We start from the raw sequence: 26,104 nt of genomic DNA on the forward strand, positions 1-26,104 counted from the left end.
GTTATTTGGCTCACAGTTGTGGGTCATAATCTGTCCTAGCAGCAAAGTCAAGTCACCAGGAGCTTGAAGTAAGCGTCAGCTCACATCACACCATAGTAACGAGACCTGCACCTGCACAGTTCAGGATCCCTTGCCCAGGGAATGGTTCTGCCACAGTTAAGATGGACCGTCCCATATCTAGCCTATCAGGGCATATCCAGAGTCTCATCCCAGTTAGTCTGGGTTCTGCCAAGGTGACAGCTAACACGAAACAATATACAGATTGGAGTACAGACTAGGAATTGCGAAGAGGAATATGGGCAGTCTTATAGAATTGTAAGTGGGACCTTACAGGATGCTCTGTGGTTGGGTACAGAGAAACCAAGGCAATAAACGTTTTAGGGAGCTTTTCCTTTAGTTAAAAAAAAACTAACGATAAGTTTTGTCTCCTTGGTTTTATGTTTTGACTTTTTATGGTGGGAAATGTTATTATCTGGAAGATGCTTTAAAATATAGTTTAAGCCACAAGCTGACATATTTAATGGTTAATAGATTTTTCATCAACTCATTCCAGACACCACTACTATGAAATGAGCTAACAATTAACTTTTCTTGTTTGAAAAGCATTTTATTCTTGTTTAATGCTTCACATCTAAGTCATAAATAACCACTTTAAGAAAGGCCATCTACCCTTCTTGTTCAACACACATCTCAGCTTTCTTTTCCCTCTTTATTCGCGTGGGGATGGTTTCTTTCTTAGTCTCATTCACAGCTTTTGAGCGTGGGGCACTGTCTTTCATTCTGTCTAGTAGTTTTTGAGAATAATAGCATTTCCATATACAGAGTTCCTTTGAGGCCAGGCATGCTCAGGTGTTAGTGTTAAAACAGCACAGGAATCTCCATCATTTCACAGATTAGGAGACTGAGGCTATGAGAAAAGAAACAATTCACACAAGTCCTAGCAAGTGCTTAATAGAGCTCTGACTTCCACCGTGACTGGTCGGTTTGCTGGCCATGCTTCTCTAGTCTCAATCCATTTCACTTTCTACATGCGCTTCTCTGGGCTGCCATGTCTTTTACCTCTATCTAACTATAGATATTGCTAACTTTAGATTTTTTACAATCCACTGAAATTGAAACTTGGGGTCTTGTTGTTGTTGAGTGGATATTATGTTTCTGTCATTTTGGAGAATGCTTCTTTAGCCTTCAAGTTTTATTTACCAGATAAAGTTCTTCCACTTGAAAAATGAACTCAGCAAATGCTGAATACTTACAGCATACTAATTAAAGATTAAGCATTGTTGTGGGGACAGAACAATGAATGAGATACTTGGCCTTAAGTAGTTCATTCATATTCTAGGTCAACAGAAAGCCATGTAAATAGTATCCGTAGTCACTGCCCCAGGATAACTCTCCCAGCGACCAAGGCCTTGTTGTACATTTCATTTAAGAAAGTGTGTTAAATTCAAATTCTAAATGTAGAATTTTTCCTAGGTATGCCTTGCAATAGCTCATTATTCCCAGCCAACAGACCTCCAGCTACTCTTTGCATTTGAATATGTTGGGAAAAAATACCACAATTCAGGTAAATATGAAAATACTAAATATTGTGACTAACTTTACATGTGTCCATTTTATTTGTATGTTTGTTAGTGTTTTAATGAGTGTAGGCTTATTAGCTTTGTAGCTGCTAAGAAATAAACACAGTGCATAAAAGAGCCATTCTCAGAGTTTCTTGAGAAACGACCAGACAGTCATGAGCACCAGTTTACAGGAGTCCAAGCACCTATTTCACCTGTAGGCACTCATTTGTATTTTATGCTCAGTAGATCTCTAGCTATTTTTATTCCTTAGTTGGATTTTAAAACTGACAGAAAACCAAAAGATAGTTGAAAACCACAAAACTTCTGGCAAAATATGATTTTTATAAAAAAGCTAAAATGCTTAAACCCTTTTAGAGAACTTTGTTAAGATTTCCAAAATTCTGACTTTCTGTTCTGAATAAGATCAATGGAAGGAATATGAGCATTTGTCAAAAACTAGAAACATTCTAGGCAGTATTGAGGTAACTAAATGATTTTCTCCACATATCTATGTTAACTATGACATCATCAAGAAAACTTAGATTCAGTCGTATAACTCCATTTTAAATAGTATGTTCCAGATAATGTAAGTGCTAACACAGAGGCCATGGATCTCCTGTTAGCCTCCCAGTAGGTTAGTGATTGCACAGTGACGGCCGCCTGAAGCACACATTCACCACTGTTCAAGGAAAGAAGATTAATGAAAGGTCTCTCTACCCACCATGCCTAGGGCAGTGGTTCTCAACCTGTGGGCCACACCCTCTGTGGCAAACTGCTTGCTCCAAAAGTATTTATATTCGTAACAGTAGCAAATTTCAGTCATGAAGTGGCAGTGCAAATAGTTTTATTGTTGGGGTCACCACAACCTGAGGAATTGTAGTAATGGGTGGCAGTATTAGGAAGGTTGAGAACCACTAGTCTGTCTGCAGTTTATAGATTATTAGTTGTACTGAACTTTTGCATTTCTTACCTTATTACACAAGGTAGTAACTTAAATAACTTAGGATGCAAGCGTGTTCCTGGTTCACTGTGGTACTGCTGCATTAACACTGCTGTTAGCACTTGGGACACAGAAGCTTTAAGTCCATCTTCATTACTTTGAAAGGTGCTTGTCACACTCTAGAAAGGATACATGAAAATAATGTCTCAGAACAGCTTTCAACTTGTACTTCATAGAAATTGGATACCACAAGTATCTGTGGCTTAATTTTTCTTATCCACATGCATAGTAATTATAATTTAGGCTTTAACAACAGTTACTTTTTGAAGTTGATATTTTTATGTAAATTCACTTCCTGTCTAAAAACCAGACATCCATCCTTGACAGTCAGCTACAGAGCAGTAATTATGAGATACCCTGTTTCCAGAGAACAGCTAGTGTGAAAGTTTCCAGAGTCAGTCTTGAAAGCCTGCTTCCGTTTGTTTGTGGCACAGCCCGCTTCTTCTCACTACTTTTCTGCTAGGAATAATTTGGTGGCTAGATTATGACTTTTGCATAAATATGGTAGCTTGGGTTGTTAAGTACAGCCATGCAGCTGGTGACCTGATGCCTGCAGTTACTTTTGACCTCCTTCATTTCCTGTGGGTGTCTCCAGTCTATGAAATTTGAAGTACTTTATGTTTTCTTATAAACTAGTCCCTCTTGCTTTCTTATAACTGGCTGATTAATAATTACTTAAATTATTAAGGAGTACTTTTTAATAGTTCTCCTTCAGCAAACCCTTCATAAGCATAGTTCTGGCCACAGCTATGCTCAGTTTCCTCGAGGGTACCATCCTGTGATGTCCTTCCATGCTCTTACAGAAGCATGAGCTGCATCCCTAAGAGCCAAAGGAGCCTGAGCTTTGCATACCCCGCAGTCAGTTCACTAATTTGTGAGTGAGAGATGCTCGGTTACCCTCTCTTGACCCTCTGGATGGCTCCCTGACTCACTGGCTGGATTAAAGAAGCCCCTTTTCAGGCAGGTAGGTGACAAAGGTGTTTCCACCAATAGGATCTGAAGTTGGAGAGTGTTCCCTGCAATTATCTGAAGAAGAGTCTCCTGCTCTCCTAGGTCGTGTGAGGTTTTCTTCTGTGGCCAGCATCAGATGAGTCAGAACCATTTCTGAAAGGATCAGTAGCCACACACACACACACACACACACACACACACACACACACACACACACTTCAGTGAGTATCCTGAGGGGTAGGGCAGTGTGCACACAAACACCTCAGCAGGTTAGCACAAAGGAGAACACAGTTCTGCCTCTCTTATTTTCAAAGAAGCTGAGGACCTCACCGTCATCAGTCAGATTGTTATGAGGCAGATGGTGTTCTAGAAAAGTACAGATTCACCTTTGTTCCAAAGCTGGCAAGGCGTCCGATTTTGCGCTGGACTAGAAGACCTGCAAACTTCACGAAGTTATGTGCAGGCTCGATGTTAGCAGCTTTCCATTACAACAGACAGCTGAAAATGCACTGCGGTCTAAAGCTGCCCATTAAAGCATGTACACTTCTAGTGAACTTCAAGACGTTTGTTGCTTCTAGCAATAGAAGTTTAGTATTTCAGAGTTTGTTTTAAATGCTTATTTGAAAAAAAAAAAACGTGGTATGCAACTATTTACAACAGTGTAGGAATTGTCAGTTTGTTGCTTGGGAACTAGCGTTCTCAGTGTGACTATAAATGATGTGATCAATCTTGTCTCTTGAATGCTAGCTGCCAAAGCAGCAGACTTGCTGGAGGGGCCTGTAGCAACAGAGCCATGCTGGCTCCCTCACAGGCTCTCAGGGTCAGAGCCTTCACTAAGAGCAGCCTCAGTATTCTGAGGTTACCTAGTCCCTTCCTTGTCACTTCTAATTCCCACTGTATATCTTAGTGGTAGGCTTTCTTTTCATATACTGTTCATTTTTTCTATCTTTCTTATTATATAAGGCCAGACTGGGTGCCAGTGTGGTCAATTACATACAAGCTCTAAAATAATGTCATCATTCTAGGGCTAGATTTCTGAAATACCGTAGAAAATGCCAGCCTCAAGAATGCATAGTGCCTAGGTTCATTTAGTCTGTTGAAGAGCTGCGTTGTAAAACCTCAGTCAGGTAGCCATCAGGAACTCCAGGTCTCCTAATATGACTCTGCTGGACAGGCTTGCTGCTGTGATCACATGGATAGAGCAGGCCTTGGGGCTTTTGTAGCCAGGTCTTTATTTAATTATAACAGTTTTTTGTTTGTTTGTTTGGTTGGTTTTTTGAGACAGGGTTTTTCTGTATAGCCCTGGCTGTCCTGGAACTCACTTTGTAGACCAGGCTGGCCTCGAACTCAGAAATTCACCTGCCTCTGCCTCCCAAGTGCTGGGATTAAAGGCGTACGCCACCACACCCGGCTCCTTGGGGCTTTTTAGGAAGCACTAGAATTTGCAGTCTGAGCCATCCTATTATTATCACCCACTGCACCATGAACTCTCTCCAGAGGAGACTCAGAGCTAATGACAGTGCAGTTCCAGCTGTTGGGAAACCTGCAAAATAGTGCAGATACATAGGATCCTAAAGAGCTTTCACTTTATGTTCAAAACAATCTGTCTATTCATAAGTAGGCCTAAAGATCTAATCTCATAAATGGGACAGCATCCTCAGTGTGGCTTCAGGAGTTCAGAAAACTAAACAAGAACTCGGCTGCGGATTTGCTGCTGAAGTTCTCCCCCACCCCACCCCAGATGAGCTCTCTGTTTATATCTGTGTTTTGGTTTCATGGTGGTCGTCCTGGTAAGTGGCCAAACTCTGTGCTACGATGCTGAGTAACAGCAGAGCTGGAGAGACGGTGCCACTTCTGTCCTTGGTTTTAATGTTAATGCTGTTCGCTGCAGGCTCTAAATAAACTTGATAACTCTTTATCAAGATGAAAAAGATGTCTTTTTAAAAAATGAGCCCTACCAAAAGTTTTTCTGTACTTACTGAACCAGTCATATGGTTTCCCCCTTACATTTGTAATGTAAGTCGCTTAGTTCTCTGGAACATTGTATTAATCAGTCACCTGACAAGCCTGTCAGCCAGCACAATTTCTAGATGATATGGTCCATAGAGAAAGTACTGAAGTGGAGTGGGATGTGAGGATACAGGCCAGTTAGCATGATCATCTCTGTCAGACCATCGTAAAATCAGACTCACTAAGTCTAAAGTGGAGCCATGTAGCGGGTAAAACTCAGACTTCCTAACATAGCACATCAGACTCTTGGTGATCTAGACTAGTGCTGTCCAGTGGTAGAAGTATCCCTTCTTCTGCATTGTCCTTAGAGGACCCACCAGCTCTGTGTGGCTATTAAGCATTTGAAATGTCCTTAGTGTACCTCAGTGACTAGCATTAGTTTTTAGTTCATTTTCATTAGTTTCAGTAGTTTACGTTTAAATGGACTCTGTGGCTGGTGAATGCTTCCAATGTCAGGTAGTAGGCCTCATGTACTCTATAGCTGCTCTTCCACCATGTCTGGCTTTCCTTCTCTAAGTATGTGGATTTCCTGAGGCTTTACCACTGTCCCAGTCTCTGCTCATCATGTCCACCTTCTCCTTCCCTGGCAACTCTTGATGTTTCCCTCAGGATTCTGTTCAGATGCTGTCAATCAGGACAGCTTTCATGGTCATCCTTTCTTGCACATAGGTTTTGGTGCTCATAGTTTTAGTATCTACCCCCTATTGTCTTGCTGCTGCTTTCAGAATAATAGGTAGAAAACTTGCGTTTTTGTTCTCAGGACTTAGCTTATCATAAGTTCTTCAGATGTGTCTGCCTCGTACCAGGAGTTAATAATTAACCACTGAGACTGAGGCTCGGCATGGCCATGTGATAGTTAGGCATCAGCACCGCTACAAGCTGCAGACAGTGGGAACCTACCGTTGCGCGATGGATCTCTGTGTCCCACAGAAGCCATTTAGATTGGATTCTTTTGAAAAAGGAGCATCATTGGAAGGTTGGGGTGAAACACCAATATCATAGAAGCATTATTTTGTGTGAAAACACTATTGAGCTTCATCTAGTCAGGACTGTCGGAGTAGGAACTGCCACTTAAACCTGTGGCAGTAAGACGCTGGACCAAGAAGAGTTTTGCCATCACCCTAAGGCATATCAGGCTGGTTGGCACAGCTCCTCTCCTGATGTTTTTCAGGTGCTCCCGGGCTCTAGGTACGCTCCTGTCTTGGGACACATTTTTTGCTAAGAAGTGAAGTCTAGACCTCCCTCTGACACACCATGTGGGACAGGGCTGTGGCTTTTAATGACGTACAAGCAGCTCTGTCAGCTTCTCAAGTTGAATAATTATACAAAGACAAGAATCATTTAGTGAGCAGATGAGATGATGCTTGAAAAAATAAAATATTTTGAGGACTTGAAAATTGTTGGGTGAATCCATGCACCCCTACTTCGTAGTGGAGAAAGTAAGCAGATGGCAGATTTCCCCTCAGTTTGGAGCAGTGAGATACTTGAGGCTCAGAAATAGTTTCCATAATTTGTTAGGAATGGGAGAGACTGAAAAGTAAGGGCAGTCAATGGAGACAAATATGGGCAGCAGGCTTCTGTTCATTGAAGGAAGTACCTAGTAGAAGAATGAGCTGTGTGTGGCACGGCAGCATTAGCAGCAAGTGGGATGGGGGAAAGGCTTCAAAACCAAGTTGAAGACTTGCTCAAGACCTGCTCACCTGCAAGCACGCAGGAGATAAAGCCAGTAGAAGATGAGGACAGTAAAAGGTGTCTATACAGTAGGAAAGTGCTGGGTGAAGACCCGGGTGAATTTTAGACGCAGAAGGCCACACATAGGACATGTATGTGATAGAAGACAGAGCAAGCAAATTCTGGGTGAGAAGGGAGTAGTTCAACAAAATTAATAATATTGCCTTTCCTATAGCCAACAAGGTTAATGGAGTATCCTCAGGAGGTGGAGGAGTATGGAGTGGAGCTGGCAGTACCGGCAGCCAGAGGACGCCACTGTTCGAAACTTACTCAGATTGGGACAGAGAGACCAAGAGGACAGGCGCTTCTGGGTGGAGAGTTTGTTCTATCAACGAGGGTTACATGATATCTACTTGGTAAGTCTTATTTTAACTTATGCATAACACAGACACACACACACACACACACACACACACACACACACACACACACACACCTGGAAAAGACCTCTGTGAAGAATAGTCTAACTCTATGTCCATTGATAAATTTGCCAGTTTTGGTTAATACCTGCTTTAAATGGGGTTTAAAATAAAAAAAAAAAAATTAAAGTTAAGGCTTTTGTAATATAAGTACACCATCCATAGCATTTAAAAGCTGTTGACAGCAATTCTTTATTAATGTCAGTAATCTAGTATTTGTTTGCAGTTTTTTTTTACAACTGTCTTTTAAAGTTGTCTTTTAAACTGTCTTTTAAAGAAAGTTTTACTCTAAATTTGAGTGATGTGTACCATAGGTTTTTTTATTTTTATTTATTTATTTTAATGGTTTTAGAGCTTTATTGTAGAAAGGCAGAGAGAAAGAGAAAAGGTAGAAGGAAAGAGGCTGTCCGTGGCCACGTGGAGAGAAGGGGAGAAAGAGAGCTAGAGATAAGAGTGAGAGGTAAGAGCTTAAGAGCCCCATAGGCTTTTTAACATACAATGTTCTTGTCTTACCTCTATTATACCTACGCCTTTACAGATAAAACCAGGTTGTTGTTCTATGGAGTTTCCCACATTCTGCCATTACTGGTTTTACTTCTGTGGTGTTCTTTAACATGTTCTTCTGCATCCTGAGGAGGAATTGGATCAAGCCTTAGTGTTTTTGCAAGAATTCTTCAGGTGGTGCTCTGTCCCCTGGGCATCCCATCCAGTCTCTGGCTTGCTTGCTGTATCTCCTCCTCTCTGTCCCTCTCTGCCTCCCCTTGGTCACTGTGTCTCTGTGTACTTAAGTGATGACTGACCGACAGGCCCCAAGGGTTATGTCTGTTTAATCTGTCTAGTGTAAAAGTTCCATTTTTTTATATCATGGTTTCAGTGTTCCAAGTAGTTTTCACACAGTGGAGGATGGCTGTATGGGTCTGCTATCTATGGTTACTTCTAGTTATATCCTAAGTCTGCCATCTGTCTACTTTCTATCAGACTTTATCCTTCAGCTCTAAGTATCATGAACTATAGTTCAAATAAAAAAACAAGATAACCCAGGCATGTTGGTGCACGTCTTTAATCCCAGCACTCAGGAGGCAGAGGCAGGTGGATTTCTGAGTTCCAGGCCAGCCTGGTCTGCAAAGTGAGTTCTAGGACAGCCAGGGCTATACAGAGAAACCCTGTCTCGAAACAAACAAACAAACAGACAAACAAGAAACAACCAAAAACCAAGATAAATCTTTCTTTTACCCAACAGTTTAGAATAGTGAGCTGGTGGCCTAGAATTTGATGGTACACGCCTTTAATCCCAGCACTTGGGAGGCAGAGGCAGGCAGATTTCTGAGTTCGAGGCCAGCCTGGTCTACAAGGTGAGTTCCAGGACAGCCAGGGCTACACAGAGAAACCCTGTCTTGAAAAACCAAAAAAAAAAAAAAAAAAACAAAAAACTGACTAGGGCTTTTCGTTTCTTTGGTTAACGTAATTTAGTACTGGAGAAATTTTGAGAATGCTTTGAGACCATTGAAGTCTTCATTGGCTTGTACTCAGCTTTCTTGGGGGCAAAATCATGCTGCCATTTACTGATCAGTGCTGTCGAGGGACCTCCTCGGTGTACATGTCTAGGTAGGTGCTTCGGATCGTGCCTTCTTTCCTTTGGATTTCACTGTTCGTCTTTCCAGCATGTGCAGCTGTCTGTCCTGTGAAGCACATGGCACAGCCTGGTTGGGCCTGCCTCTGTCTGCCTGCTGGGCTGTGTGGAGGAAAGAAAAGGACATGTTTCAAAGGGCAGGGAACTTTTCCACCAGTAACTGTGGTCTGGAGAGTGTCTGGGCGAAGAGGGTAGAAGAGGAAGACAGTGAGGGCCGTGAGCATCTTTGTAGAGTCATGGGCTGTCTTGTGCACTATTTTATTGCTGTGAAGAGCCACCATGACTCAGGCAACTCTTACTATAAGAGAAAGCATTTGATTGGGGCTGGCTTACAGTTTCAGAGGTTTAGTCTGTTATCATCATAGTGCTGAGTATGGCAGCATGCAGGCAGCCACCGGACAATAGCTCAGAGCTACATCCTGATCTGTAGGCAGAGAGAGCAACACTGGTCTTACTGTGGGCTTTTGAAACCTCAAAGCCCACCCCCCAAGTGACACACTTTCTCCAACAAAGCCATACCTCCTCATTCCTTTTCAAATAGTGTCACTCCCTGATGGCTAAACATTCACATATGGGCTTATGGAGGTATTCTTGTTCAAACCACTACAAAGGGCTTTGGTTTAGTTTGCCTGCTATCTTTTTTTCACCCCACAGCCTATCAAGATGTATATATACACAGAAAGATGCTTCCTAGACAGTGTATATGTATTTGATAGTCATTCTAGGAAATACGTTAAATTGTTCTGAATTTTTCTCATGGACAGAATTTAATTTTATGAGGACTGTGCACATCACACACATACACCCAGATGGTCTGGATTATCAGTGCCTCCTGAGATGGATGCAGTGCCATCCAACCAAGTGGAGATAAATGTGATTCATTCTGGATGAGGGCCACAGAACACATCACTGTGTCACAATTACGGGACTTTTCTTCCTTTTAAAGAAGTCGGTTGTGGTGGAGTGTATGTGTGCATGTGGAGGCCAACCGCTTCCAGTATCATTCCTCGGACTTTGTGCACCATTTTATTTTGAGATGGAGTGTCTTGGTTGGTTAGGCGAGGCTGGCCGGCCAGTGAGCTCCAGGAATCCACCTGCCTATGCCTCCCCAGTCTGGGATCCTAAGCAGGTGCCACCCATGCCAGCTTCGTCCATGGCTTTGGGGACGTCAGGGTCTGGAGCTTCAGTGGTCGAAGCTTTACTGCCTCACTTGTCTCCCAGCTCCTGCGACTAAGATTTTAGTTTAAAACAATGGGTTTCATAGTGCCGTTTTCTTACGTATGTGCCGTTGTATTTTGTTCTAAATCATCCCCAACCCCCACATTCCTCTCCAGTTCCTCTGTCCCCCTCTTGGTGGTTTCTTCCCCCTAAGTAATGCCCTCTTGCTTTCATGTCATGTGCATTTCATTACCTTTCCCTCTTCCCCACTTCCTTAACACATTTCATGTTTCATTTCCCCCATGGTCCCCTTCCTAGTTTCATGACCTTCACATACACTCCTCATAAATCTAGGTTTGACATTGAAAAAAATGTAGTATTTGTCTTTTTATGTTTGGCTTGTAACGCTTAACAAAATGATTTTCAGTTCAATCCATTTTTCTGCAAACGTCATGATTTCATTCTCCTTTGCTACTGAATAAAATTCCCCTGTGTATATGAATCATATTTTTATTGTCTAGTCATCGGTGATGGGCAGTATCTTAGTTAGGGTTACTGCGCTGTGATTAAACACCACGACTATAAGCAACTTGGGAAGTAAGGCTTTATTTTGCTAGTACTTCCACATATCTGTTCATCATTGAAGGAAGTCAGGACAGGAACTCAAACAGCACAGAGACCAGAAGACAGAAATGGAGGCTGAGGCCATTGATGAATGTGGTTTGCTGGCTTGCTCCTCATGGTTGGCTCAACCTTTCTCATAGCACCCAGAACTACCATTCTAGGACTGGTACTAACCACAGTGGGCTGAGTCCTCCTACATCAATCATCAATCAAGAAAATGCCTCAACAGTGTGCCTGCGCGCCAATCTGGTGGAGCATTTTCTTAGTTAAGGTTCACTCTATTATGACTAGAGTTAGAGTGGACGTAGGTGAGCACAAGACTCATGCATGACCTGTTTCTCTCCCTTCTAGCCTTCCAGAATACTTTGTTGTGCCAAGTTCACTAGCAGACCAAGACCTGAAGATCTTTTCCCATTCCTTTGTTGGAAGAAGAATGCCAGTAAGTGACTTCTGTTGGGTGTCATTGATGCTGAGGTCCAGCTCCTCTCCAGTTAAGTGAGGATTCTGCTTGTCTCCTAGTTCTGGTGCTGGAGCCACTCTAACGGCAGTGCTCTTGTGCGGATGGCCCTCATCAAAGACGCGCTGCAACAGAGGAAGATTGACCAGAGGTAACTGAGAGCAGGGTTTGTCTGAAAGGAGGCAGTAAGCCTCTTCCTAAGTGGGAATAGTTGGTATCACCGCATATTATATACAACAATTACCATTTTGAAAAGAATAAATATAGTAAAATGATCTTTGATAAAGCATTTGTCTTTGACATTGAAAGTACAGTGATTTCCATATTTTCAGGATAAATTAAACTTCTTTCAATTTTCTGCATCTTGTTTAGGTCAATGAAGTCAGAGTAGCTTAGAAAATGGTTTTAATGGGTCTGCGCATACAAGTTCAGCAATGTCTATAAAGTCAGCAGTAACCTCCCTGTTACTAGGAGGAAGCTTCTCTTGCTTGCTCTCATAGCTGTTTACAGTTGACCAGCTCTCAGTGCCCAGGATCCTCAGCTACTGCCTTGTTCCTTGCTGGGGCTGCATCCTCCACGGCTGGCTCTCATGACTTCTCCTTTTGATCTGTGTTCCTTTCTGCAGAAGGACACCAACGACTGGCTTTAGTAACCAGCACATTGACATCATCTCTAGTTAGCTTGATGTCTGCCATGTGGACACCTTCAAGGCCCTTTAAACTTTATGTCTAAAACTGAACTCAGGGATCTGCCCAGCATGTCTTCCGGCCAGATGCCTCTGTCTTCGTCCCGTTTGTCCACTTAGTTTTCCAGGAACGTTATAAACCCACGGACTGCCCCCCCAGCTTCGCCCCCGTGTGTTACTGGTGCTGTGTTTCTCTTTCTATGTTCCATTTCCTGGGCTCCAGCCACCTGAAATTACCTGGTCTTTTCACTCTCCCAACAGGGCTCTTCCCTCCTGCGTCACCTTCTTCATGCTCCTCCATGAACACGCTTCACCCCACCGCCTTGGCCTCTCTACCTCTTAGTTCTGAGGCACCTCACATTCCATATGCTTTATGTGTGATGGCCGTTTAATTACTGCCTGTCATCCTTACTAGGCCCCATAGGCTGACACCATTGTATGATTATCCCAGGAAGCATAAAATACTTTTGAATGTAAATGTCTACTGTTGAAGAAATGGATGAAGAGATACTAAAGGATTTTGTCTTTACTAGGATCTGCAATGCCATAACTAAAAGTCATCCACAGAGAAGTGATGTTTACAAGTCAGATTTGGATAAGGCTTTGCCCAACATCCAAGAAATACAAGCGGCATTTGTAAAACTTAAGCAACTGTGTGTAAATGGTAATGACATTTTTATTTTGTGCCTGTATCTATTTCTTTCTATCTATCTATCTATCTATCTATCTATCTATCTATCTATCTATCTATCTATCTATTATTTATCAATGAATGGTAATAAAAAATTATGTTGGAACAATCAGGAAAAGTGATGTTCCTTAAAAATATAGAAGATACATCTAAGGAGAGACTCAATCCCTAGAAAATGAAGTCTAAATTTCTCTTGGTTTTGGAGAGAAAAAAAAACAAACCTGTTAAATTCCCCCCAAATCCTGAAAGATATAGATACCTTAAAGAAGCGTTTGCTCAGCAGACAGATATAACTGAGATCCCAGTGCACACGCTTAATTTCAGGATGAGTGGCTCAGCTGAGTGTGTATTGTATGTGTGCCCTTAGAGTTCTGCCTCATAGACTCGGGGTTGCACTTTGCTCTGAGAAGATGTCTCATGGAAGCATCTTTGGAGTAGAAGGCCTGTGGAGCACTGGCTTTGTGGCAGGTCTTGGATGATGAGTAAGCCTTGTTATGGTAGGAGATCTTAGCAGTGTGTGGCCTTGAGTGGTTATGTGCACCCTGGGCAGGGCAGTGCTTGATCCAGGGCTACATGCACACAGAGATGACACTGGCAGCTGGGAAGGCGAAGAGACATCGGGAAGATGGGACCTGGGGCGGCAGGATTTCCTTGAAAATGCCAGAGGGTAGAAGACAAGACTTGAGGGAATGCTGTCTTCTGCTTCAATATAGCATGTGACCTTGGTGCAGTGGCCCATGTCTATGACTTCAGCATTTGAGAAGGTGAAGAAAGGGGACCCAGAGTTTTGAGTCCAGTCTAGGCTTCATGGCAAGGCACTGTCTTTAAAAAACCAAAAACAAGAATCATAAGCATGTCTTCCTAAGTGCTGACTGCAGTACAAGTGTGTGCTATTTCCTCAAAGCTAATTGTTTAATGTGTGTGGGACATTGCTTAACTCTGATGTTGACTGTATGAAGCTAAGCTTAACAGCACTGTTCTATGTAATGCAGAGCCTTTTGAAGAAACTGAAGAGAAATGGTTGTCTTCACTGGAAAGTACCCGGTGGTTAGAGTACGTCAGGTTTGTCGACTTTTCTTTTTTACTTTTTATTTTGAAATAATTACAAGCTCACATGAAGTAAAAGATAGTAGAGGTAGCCACGTGCCCTTCACCTAGCATCCCTCAGGGTAACCTTATCTAGCTGGAGGGCAGCATCCAGCCTGACCACCAATGTTGCCATCATCTGTAGATTTCATTAGCGCCCCCTTCAGCCTCTCCCCAGTCTTCCCCTGGATCCCTGCCCTCTGACAACCACTACTTCATCCTTGCCTCTGAAGCCGTGTTTCCTGAACATTATGTAAATCAGCCTGTTTTGTAATACGTGGTTGGTGAATTTCCCTGATACTATTCCCTAAAGAATCATCCTGTTAATACCAGAGAGAGCCATAAAAATCAAAAGTGTGTGCATAGAGGATGGGGAGCTTTGCTTGATTCTAAGCACGGTTAAAATATATTTATGCAGGTGGACAAGACGTCACAGCAGGCAAAGGCGTGCGTATGTGGCACAAGCTTGATATCTAACAGGGTTTTTTCCTTCTTTCTCTTCAGGGCTTTCCTTAAACACTCAGCAGAACTTGTGTACATTCTTGAAAGCCAGCGTCTCTCTGTAGTCCTGCAAGGTAATTAAAATCATTCCTGAGAATACTATAGGAGCCCACTGTGGCTCCTGGCTGTTCACATTAACATAAGTCTTAGCTGTCTCTTCTGCCACAGTGCTGCCGCACCACCCGGCACACTGCAGATTGTGACTGTGTCCTGTCACGCTGGACTCTCCCACTTAGTACGTCTTTCCTCTTTACTGGGAAAATGGGTCCCCATCCCTGACCTGACTGATATTCAATGTTAATTTGGACAAGGCATCCTCTCTAATCTTGCTATTTCTTATTCACATTAAATTGTGAACCTAAGGAAATAATTAGAAAGTACAAATTCAAATGAAATAGACAATGATTTTTCTCCTCTTTACAACTGAGTGCTCTCATCTTATTGGGAATGAGCCCCAGTTTCTCCATGCACACAGGCTTTGGGAGTACTGAGCCTGCTTTGCTAACACTTTAATGTGGTTTAACCCATTAGTTGGGGTATGATACATATTGAGCATACTGGTAACTTAGTAAATAGAAAGCCTCAGTATTTTGTTTGTGACTGTGGTCACACAAATGCAGTGTCGCCCAGGAGATCTGAGGAAAACCCTGAATGGTGGTTTTTGCCTTTCACGTTGGACAGGGCTTCTTTTGTTCATTGCTGTGCACAGCAGGCTAACTGGCCTGCAGGCTTCCAACCCTGCTGCTTCTGACTCATCTCTCAGTAGGGGAACACAGGAATTCACATGCCTGTCCTACCACTCTATCTGGCTTTTACATGGGTCCTAAGTACAAACTCACATCGTTCGTCTATACAGCAAGACCCTGGCCCACTGAGCCATCTTCCCAGCCCCAGTGATAGAAGTTTTCATCATTCTAAAGGTTGCTTTGTTTTAAGAGGTGATGGGGACAGTTGAGACAGGATTTCACTATATAATCTTGACTGGTTTGAAACTTGCTGTGTAGGCTAGGCTGGTCTTGAACTCACAGAGATCTGCCTGTGTCTTAGCACCAAATCAGTAGGCTACTTTCTGTCTCTGTAGATATGCCTTTTCTAGATAGCTTATATAACTGGAATCACACTGTATGTGGTCTTTTGTCTCTGGCTTTATTTATCTAACAAGTATTTATGATTTTCACTCATGTCATATGTATGAGTGATTTAAGAAAATTGATCCCATTGTTTGTAAATCAGTTTATGTATTTCCCTGTTGGTGGGCATTAGGTTGTTTCTATATGGGGACCATTACAGAGTGTGCTGTGTGGAATAACCATACAGTGTGTTTGGGATAGTTTTATGCTGGTGAGTTATGTAGCATGTTCACCTTGTTAAGAAACAGCAAACTATGTTCTAAAGTGGCTGAGTAATTGCAGTTGGGGATCACAGTTTGTGCACCAAGTCAGGTCTGGCCACTCATCCTCAGTGAGCCAGTAAAGGGTTAGATTAAAAGTGGAAGGTCAACTGGGTGTGGTGGCGCACACCTTTAATCCCAGCATTTAGGAGGCAGAGGCAGGCGAATTTCTGAGTTCAAGGCCAGCCTGGTCTACAAAATGAGTTCCAGGACAGCCAGGGCTACACAGAGAAACTCTGTTTCGAAAAGCAAACAAACAAACAAAAAACCAAAAAAACAAGACAAAACAAAAACAAAAAAGTGGAAAGTCGGGAAGGGGCTTATTCAGTGTGACCATATTGGGAAGAGGGACAGAGATCCAGCAAAAATCCCTCAAGTCCATCGGACTGAGTCCCGAGGTGAGATAGATCAGTGTTTAATAGAGGGCGTGCACAGCTAAGCCGTCCAGTCAAGGTGTGCTCCCACCCAGCACTGTCTGAGTCTCAGTCCCATCCTGTTCAGTGTCTGACCAGTTGTTAGTACTCTCAAGTCTCTCCCTGGGAAACAAGCTCACCCTCTGACTAGCACCTTTTCCTCCCCGGTACAAGATTCCTGGGGAATCCCCGTTTCTCTGGGGTCTGATACTCAGATCTAGAGATACAAGTGTCTCTTTAGACTATCTTCACCTGACAGACTAGTTACAGCTGGCCCACATTTTCCTTCTCAGCGTGGATGAGGATGCTGGCGTCCACACCCTTACAGCTCTGTTGGCTAGCGCGCCCCGCTCAGGCACAGGTGAAGGGTGCACGTCAGTGTGCTTTTCCTTTACGTTTCTCTATGGTGTTTCACCTGCTGTTGAGTTCTAAGACTTAGATATGCATTCTGGATGCACACTCTCTTAATCCTACACGATCCACGAGCATTTTCTCCTACAGCATCCTGTCTGTTCATTCTTTTGTCTTTTGAAACACTAATTTAATTTTTTTGAAGTATAATATCTCCATTTTAACGGATCATATTTTTCTTTATCATATTTAAGAACTATTTGCCCAACTCAAGGTCACAGAGGGACATTTCCTTATGTTTTATTTTATAGAATGTTTATATAATTTTAGCTCTTAGAATTTAGTCCTTTGATCTATTTTGAATGAATTTGTGTGTGTGTGTGTGTGTGTGTGTGTGTGTGACAGAGAGAAAGATAAGAGACAGAGAGAGAAGGTAAGAGGTTGAATTATCTCTTTTATGTGGATATTATGTGAAAAGACTTTTTTTAAGGTTTATTTATTTATCTGTAAGTACACTGTAGCTGTCTTCAGACACTTTTTCTTCTCTCCAGCCCTGCTTGCTCCAGCCCTGCATACTCTGGCCCAAAGATTTATTTATTTATTGTATGTAAGAACACTTTAGCTGTCTTCAGACACCCCAGAAGAGGGCATCAGATCTCATTATGAGAGCCACCATGTGGTTGCTGGGATTTGAAATCAGGACCTTCGGAAGAGCAGTCAGTGCTCTTAACTGCTGAGTCATCTCTCCAGACCCTTGAAAAGACTTTTATTTCTCCATTAAATTGCCTTGTTTTAATGAAAATCACTGAATGTAAATGGCAAAGTTTATTTTAACTATTTTACTCGGTTGAGCTATGTCAGTTCTTTATGCTACTACCACATTATCTTGAGTACCATCCTTGTTCAGCAAGCTTTAAAGTTGAGACTTTTAACTACACAACATTGTCTTTGAAACTGTTCCAACTACTCTGGGTTACTTATATTTCCATGTAATTTCTAGTGTTAAAAAAAGGCCCACTGGAGTGTGTATATGACTGTGTCGGTTACAGATCAGTTTAGAGAGGATATGTCTATGGAGTCCTCCAAACTGTGAAGGGAATGCCTCCCCATTTACTCTGATCTTCCTTCATTTGTTAGCAGTGGTTGCAAGTTTTACTGCACAAGGTTTAGGCGGAGTGTATTAAATCTCTTGAGTATCCTTAATGTATTCTTATGTTTCTGTGATTACAGTGTTTTCTTAACTGCAGTTTCAGGTTTATTCTATACTCATTATTTTAGAGAGAGAGTTCTTGTGAGCTTACTCTTTTATTTTGGTAGTTATTTTCTGAACTCAAACATTTTTTCTGGTATATGTGTGGTATGTTATGTGCATGTTCATGTGTGTAGAGGCCAGAGATCAACATTAAATGTCATTGTCCATCACTCTCCGCCTCCTTTTTTGACAGTGCCCTTCATTGAACCTGGAGCTCATATATTTGGTTAGCCTGGTTAGCCAGTGAGCTCCAGGGATCCACCCAGCACTGGGCTCATAGGTGCTTACTCAGCTTTTTATGTGGGTGCTGTGGGTCTGATGCAAGTCCTCCTCCATGCATGGCAAGCACTTTACTCGCTGGGCCATCCCTCTCTTCCCCATCCTTGATCTTTAACATACAGGGATTACAACTAATGACAAGTACAGTTTTTAAATCTCTTTGATACTTTTGCCTTTTATTTCCTTTCCTTTGTCTAATTGTTCTGACTCAGCCTCTTGTACAGCATGCTGTAGAAGTATTGATGGAGACATATTTGTTTCATTTCTGATTTCAGGGGGAAAGCATTCAGTCTTCAACCATTATGCATGGGGTATTAGTTGTAGGGGTTGGGAGAAGCCTCTGATATGCTTTCCTTTAATTCCTAGTTTGCTAGGAGTTTTTTTTTTTTTAAATTAAGAATAAATATAGAAGTATATCAGATGGTAGTTTGCCTCTAGATAATATTATTACATTTTATTTTATAATTATACTATTTTTTTGTCAAATGCTAAAGCAATTTTGCTTTCTGGGGAAAAATTCCTGGATTTTTCATAGTAATTTGTCTTATTAATATTTTATTAATGAGTATTACATTTGTATTTGCAAAGGCTGTCAGTTGATAGTTTTCTCATCATTTTACCTGGTTTTGATGTGAAGGTAATTCTAAACTCATTTAAAAGGACAATAGCTGCATGACAAGATGCACAACTGTGATATTAGCACTAGAGACATAGATATAGAAGGTTCATTGCCACCCTTGGCTTTATTGCAAATCTGAGGCCTGTATGGATTACACTGACACCTTGTCTCAAAAAACAAAGATCTGTGGAGAAACGGAAACTAGCTGTAAAGGGCAGGAAGGAAGTGCTTACTACCTTTTCACGTGATGGAGACAGTTCCGCGCCATCATTCACTTCTGAGTCATTGGCACGTGAAGGACGTTCTCTCTGGAGAGACAGTGTGTGGGTTGTCTTCTTTTGTTTGTTTGTTTCTCTGTATAACCCTGGCTGTCCTGGAACCGCTTTGTAGAACAGACTGGCCTCAAACTCATAGGAATCCACCTGCCTCTGCCTCTTGAGAGCTGGGATTAAAGACATGCACCCCCACTGCCCAGTAGAAGACGGTGTTTTATTTACTATCCTTGACAAAACAAGAGCAGAATGCATCCTAGAAATACATTCTACCCTAAACTATGAGAAGTAAAAGATGTGAGCACTGCTCTGCCTGCCGTTGGACCCTTTCCCTCCTACTGGGTGGCCTCGTCCAGCCTTCGTGTGAGGAGAGATGCCTCATCTTCTTGCAACTTGATATGAAATGTTTGGTGGATATCCCTGGGAGGCATGCTCTTTTCTAAAGGAAAGGAAGAGTGGATGAACGAAGGAGGGGTGGCCAGGACAGGAGAACGGAGGGAAAACTGGTTGGGATATATTACATGAGAGAAGAATAAACAAGAAAAAATGTGTGCAGTGAACTGCTGTTATCTGCCAATAGTGACATATGAGAGTGCATTTGCTACTGAGCCCCACGGTCAGTGCATCAGGGTGGAATGGCATCTTCAGTGTGGTGGAGTGAATTAGCATAAATATTGTGTTTAGTTTTTACTTACTGATGACTTGCTCTGATACTTCTCTTGGTTCATATAGATTTCCAATAAATATAGAACATGACTTGTAAAAAATAAGTTTATTATATTTGAGAGCTGCTGGAATCCACTAAATTTTCTTACATAGACTATTTTGAAGGCAATTTAAAGTATAGAATGTTGAATTACCTAACTTACATTCAGGATTTCTCTTGGTCTTCATTTTCTTTCCATTTTATTGACAGAGGAGGAAGGCAGAGACTTGAGTTGTCTGGTGGCTTCTCTCATTCAAGTGATGATGGATCCATACTTCAGGACAATTACTGGATTTCAGAGTCTGATACAGAAGGAGTGGGTCATGGCGGGCTATCAGTTCCTAGACAGATGCAACCACTTGAAGAGGTCAGAGAAAGAGGTAACTAGTCCTGTTGCTTTCCTAGCACTTTTCAAAAGTTTGTTTATTTGTGTGTGTGTGTATGTGTGATGATTAGTGTTATGAAATATAGTGTGGCAAGGAGATATGTTGGGCCCATGCTAAGGTATGCCCTGAGGAATTACACTATTGGGAGAAGGAAGGGGGAGTGAGGACCTAGAGAAGGGGTAGAGGCAGACAGATGAGAGCAGAGCCATAAGGGTAGAGAAGAGGATGGGGCACAGAGGACAGAAAGAGGGGAGGGGAGAGAGAAAAACTGGGTACAGAGAGATTGGGGGCTGGAGTGCCTGGCAATCCCTTTATGGGAAGCCTGCCACCTGGTGGTGGTGGTTGGTGTTGTAAGCCCTGGGAGGAGCCTAGTGGAAGCACCTATAATCTGACAATTAGGGCATGCCAGGACATGCCTGTAGAGGTCGGAGGACAACTTTAAGAACTCAGTTCTCATTCTTCATGAGATTTTTGGGGTCAAAATCAAGTCTTCATGTTCATGTGGTAAGTGCAGTTACACTGAGCCATTTCATAGACCCCCAAACTAGCACCTTTCAAATATGTATGAGATAAATTTTTACCATTGTGAAAATGACAAGGGCCTCTTTAATTTTTCAGTATTGATTTAACACATTGTAGCTTTATTAAAGCCTAACTAATAGATTAGAATCCACATTGATGTAGAAGATTACCGTAGATACAAAGATGACCCCCTATCCTCTGCATCTTAGAGAATAGAGCCAACAACTTCTCTTCAAGCCAGTTGCCTGTAGGGTGTGTTGCAGTTTGTTCCCTCATCCCTGCACCTTAAACACATGGTCGAGTGGCTACCAAGCTGCACTGCAGCCCAGTTGTCAGAAAGTCAAACCTAGTGTGTCTGCACCATGGTGAGTATTTCAGCTGAAAGAACACATGGCCAGTGTCCCACTCAGTCCTATGTAGAAGCACAGGAAACAGGAGAAAGCAGAGCAGCAGGGCCATCCACTGTGTAAGTCCACAGTAACTGAGCGGATGATAATGACTTCAAAAGAATGATTATACGGATGATCAGTGGAATCAAGGAGAGGGTTGAAGACCAGAATGTATTGGAAGAGAGTACAGATGAACAGCTAGATGTAACAACAGCAACAAAGACAACTCAGGATGTGAAAGAGGAATTCAAGTGTCTCCAAAAATATTGAATTTTAGAAAAATGAAACAATAAATTGAATAAACTTTGTTGGAAGCCTCGCCAATATCAAGCATCAAGTGAAAACAGATTACCAGGATGTGAAATTGTAATAGAGGAATGAACTGAAACATTCAAACAGTAAGTTTTTAAAAGCAGGCATAGTACATGCAGTATTTTTGGAATATAATTTAAAACAACCAAACAGTTTAAAAGCTGGACATGGTGGTGCATGCCATAGAGACAGAGGCAGATATCTCTGAGTTCAAGGCCAGCCTGGTCTACAGAGTGAGTTCCAGAATAGCCAGGGCTACACAGAGAAACCCTGTCTTGAAACCCCAGTCTTAAAAGACCAACTAACCAACCAAACAAACAAAACAACTTAAGAGTCATGGACATAGAAGAATGAAAAGAGATATGAGCCAGAGACTACTGAGTAAAATAATAGCAGAAAACCTCCCAAGTTGGGAGATGGACATCCAGATACTGGGGATTTTAGAATCTCAAGCACTTATGACTAAAAAAGTATCCCCAGCTATCACAATACAGCTTTAAAGTGTGTGTGTGTGTGTGTGTGTGTGTGTGTGTGTGTGTGTGTGTGCGCGCGCGCGCGCGCGCACACATGCAGTGCCTGTGGCAGCCAAGAAAGGGCATTAGAACTAGACTCTCCTAGAACTGGAGTTAGAGGTCCCTGTGAAATCACCTGACATTGGTACAGGGCATTAAATGTGGGTCCTCTACTAGAATGGTGTTTGCTTCTCTGTTTCTGTGATAAATACCATAAACAAAAGCAATTTGGGGAGGAAAGGGTCTATTTCCCCTTATACTTCTAGAGGACGGTTGGTCACTGAGAGAAGTCAAGGTAAAAAGTATGGAGGAATGTTGCCTATTGGCTTGCTTCCCATGGTTTGCTCAGCTGTTTTCTATATAACACAGGATGGGATAGGACTGGCCTAGGGGTGGGATGTCCACAGTGGGCTGAGCTCTCCTATAATGACAGTTAATTTCAAGATGCTCCACAGACACCCACGGGCCAGTCCAATGGAGGCAGTTTCTGAATTGAGGTTCTCTTGTCCCAGGCTGACAGAAACCGACCAGCAAATGCAGCAAATGCTTTTAATCACTGGATCATCTCCCTAGCCCCACAGTAAGGTAGTTTCTAATAGTAAGCGTATAGGAAAATAAAAAAGACTCTTGAAGGTTGCAGCCTATTGTAATAGCAGCGGATTTCTAAGCAGAAACTCAAATACCCCCCCCCCCCAAACAAACAAAACTATAAACCCAGGTTATTGATACCAGCAAAGTTATGCTTCATAATCAAAAGAGAAATAAAGACCTTTCATCATAAGCTTAATTAACTAAGTTAATTAAAATCCATTAAGGAGTCTCAGCAAAGGGCACAGAAAGGAATCCTAGACACTGAGGAGGACGAGAAAACAACCAGGAAACAATATGTCTCACTAGAGGGTTTGATAAGCAGATAAGACTGAATCCAGAGTTATAACAAATGACAGGAGCCAGTTCATATTTATGAATAGTAACTCTAGCGTTTTAACATTTCAAGTCTCTAACTGAAAGACGCAAACTGTCAGAGTGTTAGATTAAAAACCAAGACCCGAGTATTTACCAGCTGCAGTAAATATACCTCACAGGCAGTAGAAGGATAGAAAAGGATACTTCAAGCAAATCGAGTCAGTAAGGAAGCAGAACGAGCCATGCTCACACCCAACACAGCAGACTCCAAAATTAGTTATGAGACTTCACGAAATGAACGATTAATAAAAACATTTAACAGTTATAAACATGCATGCATCAGATTCCGGAGTTATACAAAGCCAACATTACTGGACATAAGTACTGATCCCAATACAACAATTATGGATGGCATAACCCTTTGTTACAGCATGAATATAAAAATGGCCCTTTTAGGTTTATATGTTTGAACTCCGTCCCTGAACAACAGGTTGTTTTTTTTAATTTATAATGGAACCTTTATGAGGTAGATCCTCACTTGATAGGTGAGTCACTAGGGTGGGCCTTGGGGTTTTTAACCTGACTACCCCCTGGTCCATGGGATAAACCACTGCCCAGCTTGTACTGAAGAGCCAGCCACCGGGTGGCATCTTCCGTACCATAATGCATTTTATTCCTTCAAACCACCAACCCAAATCAGTCACCTGTAGGTTGCCTTCTAGTCAGGTATTTGTCATAGCAATGGGAAAATTAAGAAAGGGAAATTTGATAGCAATCAGTGGAGCCACTGGTTGGCATTACCTGACTACAGTTTTAGGCCTCAGAGCTGGTGCTGTAGGGATGTTGAAGCACTTGGAGGTTCAATATGACAGCCCTAGAACTCTCTAGACAACTGATGGGCCATTCTGGTGTGAGTGGGAAAGACAAGAGTGTGGAAACATGGAGAGTGAAGGCCATGTTCAGGGCTTCAAAGGGCAACAAGGACTAGCAGCCATTCCTGTGTGTCAGACAGTCTAGCAGTGCTATACTCGGGTCCTAAGCCTTGAATAAGACAGAGCGCACAAGAGATGGGCTATTTTGTTTGGAAAAACATTTCAGAGTACCTGGCTGGCATACAGCAGCCAGGAAAGTGCTTGCCTAGGTTCATTGGCAAGGTACTCAGTACTAGCACCAAAATACTCAATCTGCAACTGTGGTCCAAGGGATTCAAGCAACACCGTGAGCTGTCAGTGAACCTGTTATTGTCCACATGGTCATGGTTTTGTAGGCAAGCAAAGTGCAACAGTGGGAAGGAATGGGCTGTTAGATGGGGGTTTGCACCAATTTCAATAAAACCATGTAACAGGGATGGCTTTCCTGTGTGGACACCTAGGCGTGCCATACCTGAAGCTGTGAAGGTGATACCTAAGTTGTAGTGGGTTCCCCAAGATACTGGAGATGCCAACAAGCTGCAGGCATTGAATGGAACTGACCCAAGAGAGGCCGTGTGTGTCAAAGGCACTGGAGCTGGAGGCTGGGCTACAGAAGCCCATCTGAGAACATGTGATCTGTCACATGTTCCAAGTGCCAGGCAAGGTTTCAGCCATGCTTTGGTACAGCCTTTTCTTCTTGTCTTTTTGTTGTTGTTTTTCTTGTTTGTGTTTGTGTTTTTTTTCCTTTGCTCCATCCCTGCCTTTTGAGTGGGAATGTTTACTCTATATTAGTCTATGTTGGAGGTAACTTACTGTTTAATTTTATAGGGGCTCACCAATAAAAGTTTACTTTGAGCCTCAAAAGAGACTGGGCTTTAACCTTTCAAATAATGTTAGAGCTGTAAGATAAAGGGACTAAGGGAGCTGAACAAAATGCATTTTGCATTGAGCTGGCCAGGAACCTATGGGACCATTGGCACAGTGTTGAAGTTTGAAAGTGAGCGTTTCCCATAGACTCATGTATTTGCACACTTGGTCCAACTGTCCTGCTGTTTTGGAAGAATCCCCACTATAGGAAGTGACTTGCAGTGTTGGACTTTGTGGTTCATAGCCTGGTACTGCTTCCTGTCTGCTCCCTGCTCCTTGTAGATATGTGCTAGCAGCTGCTGTAGCTGTCACTCCTACCCTGCTTTCTGCTATGCAGGAGACACCTTCAGACTGTGAGCCAGAATAAGCCTTTCCTCTGTGACTGCTTCTCGCCAGGCGTTTGAGTCCAGCCATGAGAAAAGCAGCTAACACCTCCCAGATTTATAGGCCATTGAGAAAAATACAAGCAAAACCATGACAATTAAGCTGCATTGCAGATCACATATGGACATCTACAGAGTATTCTACCTAACAGCTATCCGATACACATTTTTCTTAGTAGCTCATGGAACTTTCTCCAAAATAGATCCTACTTTAGGACAAGGATTATTAGCAGAAATAGAAGCAGCAGTGCTAGAGGTACAGCAATACTTCATCTCGAGTCTTACTGTAGAGCAAAGCTAACAAAACCAGCGTATGGCTAGCACAAAGGGAAAGAAAAGACAAGACAGCAATACTGAACTAAGAGATAAGTGCATGCAATTACAGCTATGTGATTTTCAGAAGTACGGAAAATCTACACTGAAGATAGTCTCTTTATTAAGTGGATGCAGGGGAAAACAGATTATCCACATTCAGAAGACTGGAACTTGATTCCTTCCTCTCCCTGTTAAAAAATCAATTCAGAATGAATTAGAGACCTTTAATATAAGCATAGCATCGAAGCCACTAGCGGAAAGCAGAGAGGAAGTGCTGGCATAGGCAAACAGCCAGTGCTGTTCAGATGAGTGCTGGCAGGAATGTAAACTAGTGCAGTCCCCACGGGAATCAGTATGGAGGTTCCTAAAAATCTAAAACAGGAGCTACCCTATGACCCAGCTGTGTCACTCCTTGCTGTATACAAGGAGGGACAACGATACTGTCCACGTTTACTGTGGCATTATCCCAACTTGGTAATGGGTAAGGAAAATCCAGCATATGTATGTATACAAGACACGGTACTGCACCATGAAAAAGAAGGAGTGGTGAGGGAACTGGAAATCATGATGGTGAAGCAGAATAGGCCAGGTTTGGGGAGACACATAGCACATGTTCTCTTAAGTGAGGAGGACTGCTGGGGAATGGGGAGGGGTACTGTGTAAGAGAGCAGGTGCTGACAATCCAAGGCACCTCACACATGTATGCAAACACCATTATGCAGCCCCTATTGTATACAGTTAGATGCTAAGAGTAACCCAACTAACTAAAATCACCTTTGGTGTCTCATTTCTGGGAAATGAGATTTTGAGAGAA

The 26,104-nt window shown here is 42.4% G+C and overlaps 1 protein-coding gene across 2 annotated transcripts in view; it reads left to right on the forward strand.

Annotated features, from left to right (window-relative positions):
* Mtmr10 (myotubularin related protein 10) overlaps nucleotides 1-26,104 on the forward strand; it is a 53,137-nt gene that overhangs the window by 18,985 nt on the left and 8,048 nt on the right. Inside the window, exons 6-13 of one of the 2 annotated variants that reach the window (NM_172742.2) lie at nucleotides 1,474-1,564; nucleotides 7,430-7,610; nucleotides 11,437-11,524; nucleotides 11,605-11,693; nucleotides 12,761-12,891; nucleotides 13,911-13,980; nucleotides 14,509-14,579; nucleotides 19,998-20,167. In NM_172742.2, coding sequence (NP_766330.2) covers nucleotides 1,474-1,564; nucleotides 7,430-7,610; nucleotides 11,437-11,524; nucleotides 11,605-11,693; nucleotides 12,761-12,891; nucleotides 13,911-13,980; nucleotides 14,509-14,579; nucleotides 19,998-20,167 — 891 coding nt within the window. The remainder of the gene's footprint in view (nucleotides 1-1,473; nucleotides 1,565-7,429; nucleotides 7,611-11,436; nucleotides 11,525-11,604; nucleotides 11,694-12,760; nucleotides 12,892-13,910; nucleotides 13,981-14,508; nucleotides 14,580-19,997; nucleotides 20,168-26,104) is intronic. The other variant, XM_006540837.3, reaches the window with a different exon arrangement.

The sequence above is a fragment of the Mus musculus genome, chromosome 7, assembly GCF_000001635.26.
Source record: "Mus musculus strain C57BL/6J chromosome 7, GRCm38.p6 C57BL/6J".
In the NCBI taxonomy this organism is placed as follows: domain Eukaryota; kingdom Metazoa; phylum Chordata; class Mammalia; order Rodentia; family Muridae; genus Mus; species Mus musculus.